Source organism: Apium graveolens, chromosome 2 (genome assembly GCF_009905375.1).
Source record: "Apium graveolens cultivar Ventura chromosome 2, ASM990537v1, whole genome shotgun sequence".
NCBI lineage: Eukaryota > Viridiplantae > Streptophyta > Magnoliopsida > Apiales > Apiaceae > Apium > Apium graveolens.
This window is the reverse complement of record NC_133648.1, coordinates 107,971,344-107,982,835: the sequence shown is the minus strand read 5'-3', so window position 1 is coordinate 107,982,835 and position 11,492 is coordinate 107,971,344. Positions and strand designations below refer to the sequence as shown.

At 33.9% G+C, this 11,492-nt stretch overlaps 1 protein-coding gene across 1 annotated transcript; it reads left to right on the top strand.

Annotated features, from left to right (window-relative positions):
• The first annotated feature begins 6,079 nt into the window (after positions 1–6,079).
• Positions 6,080–11,256, top strand: LOC141707729 (5'-adenylylsulfate reductase-like 5). Its single transcript, XM_074511069.1, has 4 exons — positions 6,080–6,434; positions 8,816–8,997; positions 10,113–10,237; positions 10,453–11,256. The coding sequence occupies exons 1-4, from the start codon at positions 6,273–6,275 to the stop codon at positions 10,863–10,865; spliced, it is 882 nt and encodes a 293-aa protein (XP_074367170.1). The 5' UTR covers positions 6,080–6,272; the 3' UTR covers positions 10,866–11,256.
• Positions 11,257–11,492: the final 236 nt, after the last annotated feature.

The window sequence follows — 11,492 nt, the reverse complement described above, 5'->3', positions numbered from 1 at the left end:
CAAATGATATAGTTCTGTAGACGTCATTTATTGCATCATTATACTCGGCTTTAGATAAATGTGCAAGGTTAATGGTGATTACTTGATTAATTGAAGAACTTGTCTCTGTTTCATCAGACTTGGCCATTAGGGCTAGATTGACATAGCTGACATCCTCATCCTCATCCAGACCATCTGCTGCCCAGTCTTTTTCTTGTGTAATGAAAGCCATTTCCTTTTGTTTGAGCAACTCAAAGTATTTCTGTTTATAATCCACAGGCTCAAACTTCTTTTTGTTGGAATCTGACTTTCTACACTCACTGGCAAAGTGCCCTGCTAAGCCACATTTGAAACATTTGAATTTAGATTTATCCACCATATTTCTATTTGGCTTGGCTGCTCTAAAGTTCTTCTTGAACTTGAGCTTGGAAAATCTTCTGGAAAGAAATGCTAGATATTCATCAATATCTTCCATGTCATCTTGTCTCAAAGAATCTTCATTTTCTGCTGCCAGCCCCTTGCCCTTGTTTTCACAGACCTTTGAAGTTGATTCAACAGCTTCCATCTTCATCTCCTTCTCTTTCTCTAACTCAGCAACTAGTGTAATGGATTCTCCTTTCTTCTTTCCTCTCTCCATCCTCTCATCTTGCTCTATTTCAAGCTCATAGGTTTTCAGGATGCCATACAGTCTCTCCAAAGTAAACTCCTTGTAATCTTGAGAGTTTCTCAATGAGACTGTCATAGGTTTCCATTCCTTTGGAAGAGATCTAAGGAACTTAAGATTGGAGTCTTTTGTCTGATAGGCCCTTCCATGCAACTTCAAAGCATTTAGTAGTTTTTGAAACCTACTAAAGATGTCAGTGAGAGACTCACTTTCTTCACTATGAAAATGCTCATATTGTTGAATGAGTAGCTGCATCTTATTTTCCCTTACTTGCTCAGTGCCATCACAGATAATCTGTATAGTATCCCAAACTTCCTTGGCAGTTTTACAATTGATGATGTTGTCAAACATGTCACCATCAACTCCATTGAACAGGATATTCATGGCCTTCTTATCTTTCCTGATTTGTTCAATATCAGGATCAGACCATTTAAGCCTTGGCTTGGGGACTGATGGCTCATTTCCAGTTGCAGCTCTCATTGGTATATGAGGGCCTCTCTCTATGCAATCTACATAGGCCTCATCTTGAGAAAGTAAATGAAGATACATCTTTACCTTCCAGTGATGGTAATTATCTTTGTCCAGAAAAAGGAATCTCGACTCCAACATCCTTCTTGTTCATCTTGTTATTTTGTTGTGATCTTTAAACTCTTTGTTTATCAAGAGCTTGCTTTGATACCAATTGTTAGTCCCTAACAATGCAACAAGAATTACAGAAGGGGAGTTGAATGGAATTCTTGAAACTTTTTCACAAAGATATAAAATGTTCTATCTTAATAATATATAATTGTGTGAATTGATTTGCAAACTGCGGAATAATATCTTGGAATGAATCAAGACACAAGTAATTAAAAACACAAGTCTTTAAAAACTTTCTGGTGGATTAGAATGTATCCACCAGAGATATATATTATATCAAGAGAACTATGTGTAGCAATTAGCTCACAGCTGCTTACAAATTTGAACAACTAAGTTTACAGAGAAATGCTAAAAATACAGCTTACCAAATGTTTCTCTGAGAATTTCTTGCTTATTGTTCTATTTGCTACTTCTTGATTTATATATCACCAAGATTAAAAAGTAATAAGACAAGATAATAAAACAAAACCTATCAAGTCTAATACTATGCTGCTTCATTACTCTATTCCAGCATCTTTGAATATCTTCATAATAACATGAAAATGGCAATACTTCTTTGTTCTCTAAAACCCAGTTGAATAGGCTTCCACATTCTATTTACATACACTTGATGCATGTGACTGTGTTGTCACTGTCAACAGATGTTTGAATTCTTTATCCGTCGGGTTCATGATCATCCGTCGGGTTGCCTTGTTGATCATCCGTCGAGTGGCATTGTTGTTTATCCGTCGAGTAGCTATCTGGCACTTGACTTCATTTCATTTATGCAGAATTACAAGACATCATCTATGTATAATTAATCAACTTATTCTGCATATCTAGTTAAAGTCAACATGACTTGAGTACTACTACAGAATCTAAACAATGTGTATGCAGAAATGTGCTACAGACTTATTGTTACACAAGCTACTCACTCGATGGATAATAAATCATCATCCGTCAGGACTATAATCCTTATCCGTCGAGTGCTACATTTTTCACTAAGTAAAATATACTAAGGTGTTTTGTTAATGAAATCATCAAGTACATAACATATTCACAATATAAACCGATTAAGTGGTCATACAGGGATTTTTCGAACATGATTGAAGACCAGGAAATGGTATTTCCTGCTACAAACTCTAATATCAATATGAACCGTAAACAATATGAAAATAAAATTGTGGAGAAAATGTTGAAGAGACCCACACACATTTGAAAGATCAATTTGTTCACGAAGTCGGGCTTAATGAACACCCGACTTATCATTCTTATCAATATGAAGAAAACATGTCTTATGTTGATATTAAAAATAATATTGAACAAGATACATCCCCTCCCTTTTAAAGTTCACGACAATGAATATGTTTAGAATACTCATAATGTGTGTAATTCATCCAATAAAAAAATTGTTGTTAGCGATCAACTACCTTTCAGGTTAAATCGAGGGAAGCCTTCAAATCGATATTCACCTGAAGTTGGCAAACAAAAATGAAATTACCCAATTACTAATCATGTAACAATCGAGAAGTTATCTAATCCTGTGAAAATATTTATTCATAAGTGTCATCAAAGCATATACCTATCGGTAGTCAGGAGGCTCTTGCAAATCCAAACTGGTCACATCTTATCCAAGAAGAAATGTCAGGTTTATAAAAAAATCAAACATTGATTCTAGTTCCACTTCCAAAAATAAATAAGACAATGAGGTATCGATAACTATTTAATATAAAATATAAGGCTAATGGACGATTGAACGCTACAAAATAAGATAAGTCCCCCAGGGATACACTCAAACATATGAGGTGGGTTATCACAAAATATTTTCTTCGGTAGCTAATCTAAACATTGTTAAAGTTTTACTTTCTATGGCAATGAAATTAGGTTGGTGATTTCACCAATTTGATGTAAAAAAATGCAATTATACATGAAGAACTTGAAAAAGTGTTATTTGTGGATATTTCACCAGGTTACATGGCAGAAAGTCATGGAATTATTTGTAAACTACTACGTACATTACATAGGCTAAAACAATCACCACGAAAATGGTTCAGAAGGTTTATCAATGTCATGATGGATATGGTTTTCATCAAAGTAATATGATAATACATTATTCTTAAAGCATGATAATGAAAAAGTTATTGTTTTAATAATTTATATGGATAGTATTATTATAACAAGAAATGATACAAGTGAAATTATACGAAAAGAGGAACAAATTGCAGGAGAATTCGAGATGAAAAACTTGGGTGGCTTGAAATACTTTTTGGGTATAGAAGTTGCACGTTCATCTCAAGGTATTTTTTGGTCTTAAAGAAAATATGTGTTGGATCCTTTAACTAAAGTCGGTATGCTCGATTGTAGATTAATTGATATGCCAATAACTTTGAATTAGAAGCTTGGGGAATCACTTAACCAGGAGCCAACAAATAAAGAGAGGTATAAAAAGTTTTTTGGGAAGTTGATATACTTGTCCCATACGGGTCCGCAAATTGCATACGATGTTGGTATTGTAAGTCAGTTTATGCATAATCCTTGAAAAAGTCATATGGATCCAGTTATTCGTATACTTCGATTTAAAGTCTTATACATGAAGATGAATCATGTATATAAAGAATGGTTATACTGAGATAGATGGGTATACTGAAGTTGATTTGGGAGGGAATATGTTTGATTGTAAATTCACATCGGGTATTTTATATTTGTTGGAGAAAATCTATTTACGGTACTAGGAGGGGCAATAAACTGAATGTGGTTGTTTTTTCAAGTACATAAGCAAAGTTTCAAAGAATACTTAAAGGACTCGGTGAATTGTTGTGGCTTAGAAGGCTGATACGTAAATTTGGTTTGTCACCTTCCATATATATGAATTATTTTGTGACAATAAGGCAGCAATCCCGATCTCTCACAATCCAGTCCAACATGATTAGATGAAACATAATGAAATTGATAGACATTTCTTAAAGGACTGCCTTGATAAGAAAATTATTCGATTTTTTTTGTCAAATATGAAGAACAATTGGCAGATATGCTTACAAAAGCAATATCAAGCAAAAAAAGTTTCAGTAATTTAGACATGTTGGGCATTGAAGATATGTATGCACCAACCTGAAGAGGAGTGTTGGAATATATGGTAATTAATGTGTTAATATTTTTGTTATATAAGATCATGCGATTGATTAAAATGATTAGCCGTAAATATAAGTTGAATCGATTTATTTCTTGTGGTAGGAATATTCCTTTTTCTTAAATAGAATGCCTCTTATATATGAGATAATTATATAGCCTTTTGTACTATCAATGAATTAGTAAAAAAAAATCTTTTCTTAAACACTAATTACATGGTATCGAAGCGGTAACGAACCGCTTTCTTAATCCAGATACAAAACATCATCATGACAAATATACAAGATGATCCTGACATAACTCCTACTAATGGATATTCAGCCTCGACTCATCCTTCTGCTCTTGATAACTTCACAACAAAGATGACCCGGATATTAAAACAAACCCAACTTCCAAATCAATCAGTAGTTACTATGCATGAAGTTGTTGCACACCTATTGACATCAAACTCAATGGAATAAATTATGTTTTATGGTCTCAAGTGCTGGAAATGTTTATCTCTGGCGGTGACAAATTAGGATACACAAATAGTGATCTTCTTGAACCATCTAAAACAGATCTTGGATTTCAACGATGAAGGATTGAAAACACTATTGATAAGGGCGGCTTATTAATTCTATGGACCCGTCTCTTGTGCTAAAATTTATTCGAATTCCTACAACAAATCAGGTATGGTCTATGACTCCTACTACTTATTATGATAGTAATAATACTTCTCAAGTATATGATCTTAGAAAACGGGTGATCAAAACTAAACAATATGGGGATCACTTTGAGTCATATTACAATACTTTGCAAGGATTATGGCGTAAAATTGATTTTTGTCGTCTAAACCCTATGAAATATATAAATGATATTGAGGAATATAATAAAATTATTCAAGAGGCTCGTGTATACATCTTTTTAGATGGACTTGATGATCGTCTCAATAAAACACAAATTGATGTTCTTGGGATGTGTCAGTTCTCTACTATTGAACAAACTTATTCTTATGTCTGAAGTGAAGCAACTCGTCAATGAGTGATGCTTGCTCGTTCATATAGCTCTTTTGTTGCGGCGATGGTTGCTATATATTACTACAAAGTTTGAATCAACCACTCTACATTTATCCCGGCCAAGTTCACATTTGAATCAAAAAAAGGTGGTAGGAAGAAATATAGTGATAAAACATGTTTTCAAAAACATTAATATCCAGATTAGTGGAATGAATATTAAGCTAAGAAAAAGAAGGACGATATTGTAGACTGGGTCGAGTTGCTTCAGCAACTTTTGAATTTCGATTATATATGCGTTCTCACCGTGAGCTACTCAATGAAACTCTGGACCGTTCAGGTACCGGTTGTGTTAATCATATTAATACTAATCATGCAAGTTAATGCAGCTTAATTTAAAAAAAAATATTTTCAAATATACGTTTTACAATTTTGTAATCATAATTACAATTTAAGTTACTATCTAAAATAGTTGAACAGTTTAATTAAGTGCAAACCTGAAAACCTATTACGTAAACTCGTATCTTTGCAAATACTTTTGGAATAAAATATTTATTTGTAAATATTTTTAAAAGTTTGTAAAATTGTAAATAATTTTCTAAAAAATGGTACATTTTGCAAATTCTATAAAAATTAAGGGTTGAATAAAACGTGGCGTTGAAAGATAGGAAGGTGCAGTGTAAAATCGAACGCGCACATGTGCAAACAGTCAAACAGAGAGATCGGGAGGAGAGAGATTTACATACGTACAGATTCCAGAGAGAAATAGATTAGAAGATACATACATACATAAAAAGAACGACACACAACAAACCCAACCCAGCCCGACCAACACCCTTTACTCATTAATCTCCCAAAATCCTGACACCATAATTACCCATTCATAATTTCATATGTCGAAATACATATCGATTCACCTAATCATTATAATCTCTACCTTTTGCTCGCTGATTGATGCGACGCCGTTTTCCACATGCCCTCTTCAATCCACCCTCTTTCTCAACACTCCGCGTTCTCAATCTCCTCTCTCCTTTACTCCCACTCCTCCTCTCCAGGTTTGCAATTTCATTTTTTGCTTTTATTTTCATTTTTTTTTAATTTTCATGTTTAATCAGGGTTGTTTTTTTTTTTTGTTAATTATAATAGACATGGACATGCCTGCTTTTACTTTATTGTATATTTGTATTAAACAACCTGGATTCTTTTTTCCTTGAATAATTGTTTATTTTACGATATTAGGGTTGCTACTGGGCTAGCTCGGAAACTTTTGTTTTACCTTGTACTATTATATACACAATGATCGTTGCTGTTAGTTGTTAGGTCTGCGGGGACAAGCTTGAATAGTATTCAGAGTTAACCTGGAGATTGAGAGATAGTCCAGGAATATTATGATGGATCAGAGATAACTTGTAGAAGAAAATAATATACACATTACCAAAAATACTAAATTTTTTAAGTTTTTTTTTTGCGATTTTACTTTTTTTCTGAAAATATTTGCAAAAATACGGTGCAACCAAAATCAACCAGATATGCAACTGCCAACTGGTTGCATCAAGTTTTTTTTGGTTGCATGGAATTGCAGAATCGCGTCGAGGTTGCAGAAAAACCGTATATTTGCAAAAAAAACATTTTCAATTTTTTTTTTAAATGATAGTATTTTTGCAAAAATCTTTTTAGACTTTATTTGCAAATAAAATACTGTAAAAATAATAACTTCAAGAAGAAGATAAAGTTTCTAGAGAGAGAAGCTGTAGCTTCAAGGGGGAGAGCAGTTGGTGCCTTGGTGGAACGAAGTCCTGTTTCTGATATTTTACGAAAAATAATCTGATATTACATCTGCTACTTCTAATTATAGACCCCACTACTAAGTAACATAGAAATGACTTTAACCTTCTATACTACCTAGCAGTTTAAAAGTAATGCTGCCGGCCATACACAATTGCACCTATAAGCACTCAAGGGTCTATTTCTGACACTCGTACACATTAATGTTTTACTTGGTACCTCGTAGTTTGTAAACAGATTTTGTAACGTGTTATTAGCTATCTCTTGCATTACAGTGCAAACCTGAATAATAATTCTTGTGAGATGCAGTATACGGAAGGAATACTTTGGACACATTGTGTAATCTAAACAGAATCTTGAGCATAAAAAATATACCATTAGATATTGAATATCTAGTTTCAAAGTGGAAGAGTATATAGTAGATTATTTAGGTTCTGCTCTAAAACATCTGGGCATTTTTGTTACCACTTTGTAAATTACAATATTTCGTGTCAGGGACAATATGATAATGTCATAAATCAATAGTATTGTGATAGATTTATTACTGATATAGAAGAGAGTCGGCTCATAAATTTGAGAAGCTGAGAATTAACGGAGAAGAGGGTTTGGCGGTAAATCTATATGACACTACCTTTTTCTTTGATTCAAAATTTTGATCTTTAATGGATAAGTGCATCGTATTTAAAAGCCAAGCTTAGCTAGCTGGCTCTGACCATTTTTGATTGTTATTGACTCAACATTGACTTGCTACTACTGCATAATAAACTATATACCGCTAGGACTGTTAAGGCTTATTAGGGCTCGGGATCTGACAAATAATTAAGCTATTATTTTTGGTTCCACAGAGAACCCTAAAATTGGATTAGTTAAAAATCATGGATTGATAGATAATCACGTTTCTTCTGAACTAATTTGGAAATTCAATTTGATCGAAATGTGGAGTAATGGCAGTTTCTGTGTATTAGGTATAGATCTCAATCTTAGTGTTCTTGTGGTTAAAAATTATTATTGATTCACCATTTAATTGGACTTTCCAACTTTCAACACTTCTGAGAGTTTCAAGGTCTAGAGGTCATAATTATATTAATCCAGGCTAATTTCCTATAGAAGAATCCTTTTTTAGTTCTTTACCACAGTACATTGTTTTTTAAATATTACAGAGCTAGGAATTTTATAGCCCGTTTGGCTCTCCTTTAAGAAGCCATTATTTACTTAAAGCAATTAATAAGTTGAAATTGATTTGTTTGGGTAACCGCACAAAAGCATTACTAAGTAAGAAACAGCCAGAATGTCATAAGTACGTGCCAGCTTCTTTTCTGTAGCGAGTTCCTTGTTAGAGATATAGGTAAAGTGTATGTATGTAGTATTTAATGTTAATAACTTACACACCAGCCAAACACCCCATTTGAAAGTAAAAAAAATGACTTCTACCTTTGAATAAAACAACTTTAAGTAGTCGGTGACTTAATATAGGATATTTGAAAATGCTCCTACTTGTTTATAAATTTTTGGGTAGTTCAGTACTAGTTATTTTACCTTAAATAAATTACCAAATTTTGATTTTAGCTGGTGAATATTCTGCTACAGGTGGATGTTTTCTTACTACAACTTTTATATTGCTAATATACAATTACCTTTTGATTCTTGGCAGGTGGAAGGTGACTTCCTTGAGACAGCGTTAAATTCAAAAGATGTGAACACATACACTTCTGTACTATTTTATGCTTCCTGGTGTCCGTTCTCCAATGATGTACTCCCAATTTTTGAAGTCTTGAGTTCCACGTTTCCTCAAATCACCCATGTGGCAGTTGAGGAATCCTCGCTAATGCCAAGGTGATCCTCTCGATCCACCCCTTCCTCTACAACATTCACTTGTCCCTTACATAAACATAAGGAAATTGTTTATACAATCTCCTTCGTTTAGTTCGGTTGTACTCATTTATTAGAAGCTTTGAATCTTTCTTTGCTCTAGTCAGTTCTTATTTTCTTTGTTTGTATGATTTTGGAACGCGGAAGTTCCTTTGAGTTACTAACTGTACATGGGACTATGTATTAACTATCTAGCGCAGTAAACAACTTATATATCTATGCCTTTTTTTCCATGTAATCTTTAGTTAAAGTTGTAGGTGCCACCTTGGTAGCACTCTGCGGTACATAATTTGTTGAATTAGTGTCTTCCAGTACATATCTTGTTTATGCATGTTATGGTTCTTTATCTTGTTATATACATAATTCCCATATGTTTTGCAGGCTATCTGTTATTAATTATTATTTTTTATTTTGTTTGAGATCAATCATGGTCAGTAGAAGCAAGGGTAACATATTCCCCAGTGTCCATGTCTTTGCTGCTGGCAAAATATAGACGGTAGTAATTTTTTAGGTAAATTCACCATGAAACATCAATGCTAGAGCTTTTTTTTATTGCATCGCTCTAGCTGAAAGGAATGAAAATGCATATCCAATTGTCAGATGACCAACTCTTGCAAAAATTTAGGGTGTTGGGAAAAGCTACTACAAGGATCTTATACTTGATATCCCATTGAGGGTAAGGTAAAGAGTGGATCACCATAATGAACCCAACAAGGAGTGATAAGTGAAGGTGTCCCAGTGAAATTGTATGAGAATTGGGGTAGGAGGGTTTGAGTTCAAGACTTTTGCTCAAGTTCTTGCTGACACCTTGTCGGATAACCAACTCCACAAAAAACTTATGCTGTTAGGGAAAAGCCACTAAAATCATCTTGTATGACACCAAGTACATGTGTATCTTCTTTCATGAATTACCAACACCGATTAGGTTCTATATGTAAATTCTTTTCTTTTTTTTTGCTTTAATCTGCTTTCAACAAGCAGTTCTGCTGAGAGCAAATCATGATGCCTCAGTTGTTACAGAATCATCTATTTGAAATTTTACTGATGTATCCTTTAATTCTTTTTGTACCTATTTGCAGCATACTTTCAAGATATGGAATACATAGTTTCCCTACAATATTAATTGTGAAGCAGGCGTCTAAAGTGCGATTGCATGGAAGAAAAGATCTCCACACCCTTTTAAGATTCTATCGGAAAACAACCGGTAACTGATATGTAGAATAATCACATTCTTTCTTATTTTTGATGTGTCAATATGAAATACCTCAATGTAGTAGTTGTTGGCTTTACACTTCTGTTGGCCTAATGGATTTGTTTTATCTGTTCAATCATAGTCCAATTCTGCAACTGTCCTAGTTCTCTGTGCGTATTTTTTCATAATTGAGTAACTATATTCTTTGAACTTGCTGAAATTTCTAGGATTGGAGCCGATGCATTATTTAACTGTAGAAGAATTTGCGAGTATGGAATGCAGTAGAGAGTTTGTTATGCAGTCATGGGTTGGTTCATCGCCAGCTGAGATTCTAAGAAAGGAACCATACTTGGTTTCGTCTCTATTTTTCCTCTGCTTAGTAGGATTTACTTACACATTCCCTAGAGTGGTGTCCCACTTTAAAGCCTTGTGGGTGTCCTATGGGCCACACTTGAATTTGGGAATATTTGGAGAGACAAGCCAGATACTAGGACGTGTGCTTCAGATGATTGATGTGAACAGGATATGGACCAAGTTGAAACTATGCCAAACCAGAAGCTTCATTAGTGGTGCGAAAAATGCCCGTGTGTGGACGTCTTCACTTTCTTCCGTCTCTTTGGGTAAAACCGCTTCATCTTGATCCTCGTCTTAAGGTTGGCAGATTACTTGCATTTGACTTCTTTATGAGGATTGAGTTCATGCAGGAATGTATAAAAGCAATTAATGACAGCCTGCCCCACTTTTAGCCCTTCTTCGTAAATTATAAGTGTCTTTATTTAGCTTTCTTTTTTATATATTTGGTTAAATCCTAAATTATCATTGATGGTAGCCAAGTCTGTTGGTTAAGAGAGGAGCAATAGCTAGTAGTTTGTAAATATAGACCAATTCCCTGTTTTGTATATTATTTGACTGGGGTAATATTGTATATTGACTGTTGCGAAACATTAAACATGTTTTCGACAGACTGCAAATACAGAAATAACCTTTTGTAATTCTGTTAATAATCGGAAAGGTCACTTCTGTATTGTTTATATTCTGTTTAATATATATGCAGATGTGTTTTCTTTTCCCTAAAACATCGTAGAGATGGAAACAAAAATATTTTTATGTGTTTCACATGACAGTTATTTAAAAAAAAAATAATATTTATAATTTCTTTTGGGCGGGTCTGTGATGTGTTGATTGGTTTTTTATAAACTTGAAGATGAAACAAATCAAACAATCATATATTCTATGCGGTGCCCACGATGCCAATGATATAAAACTC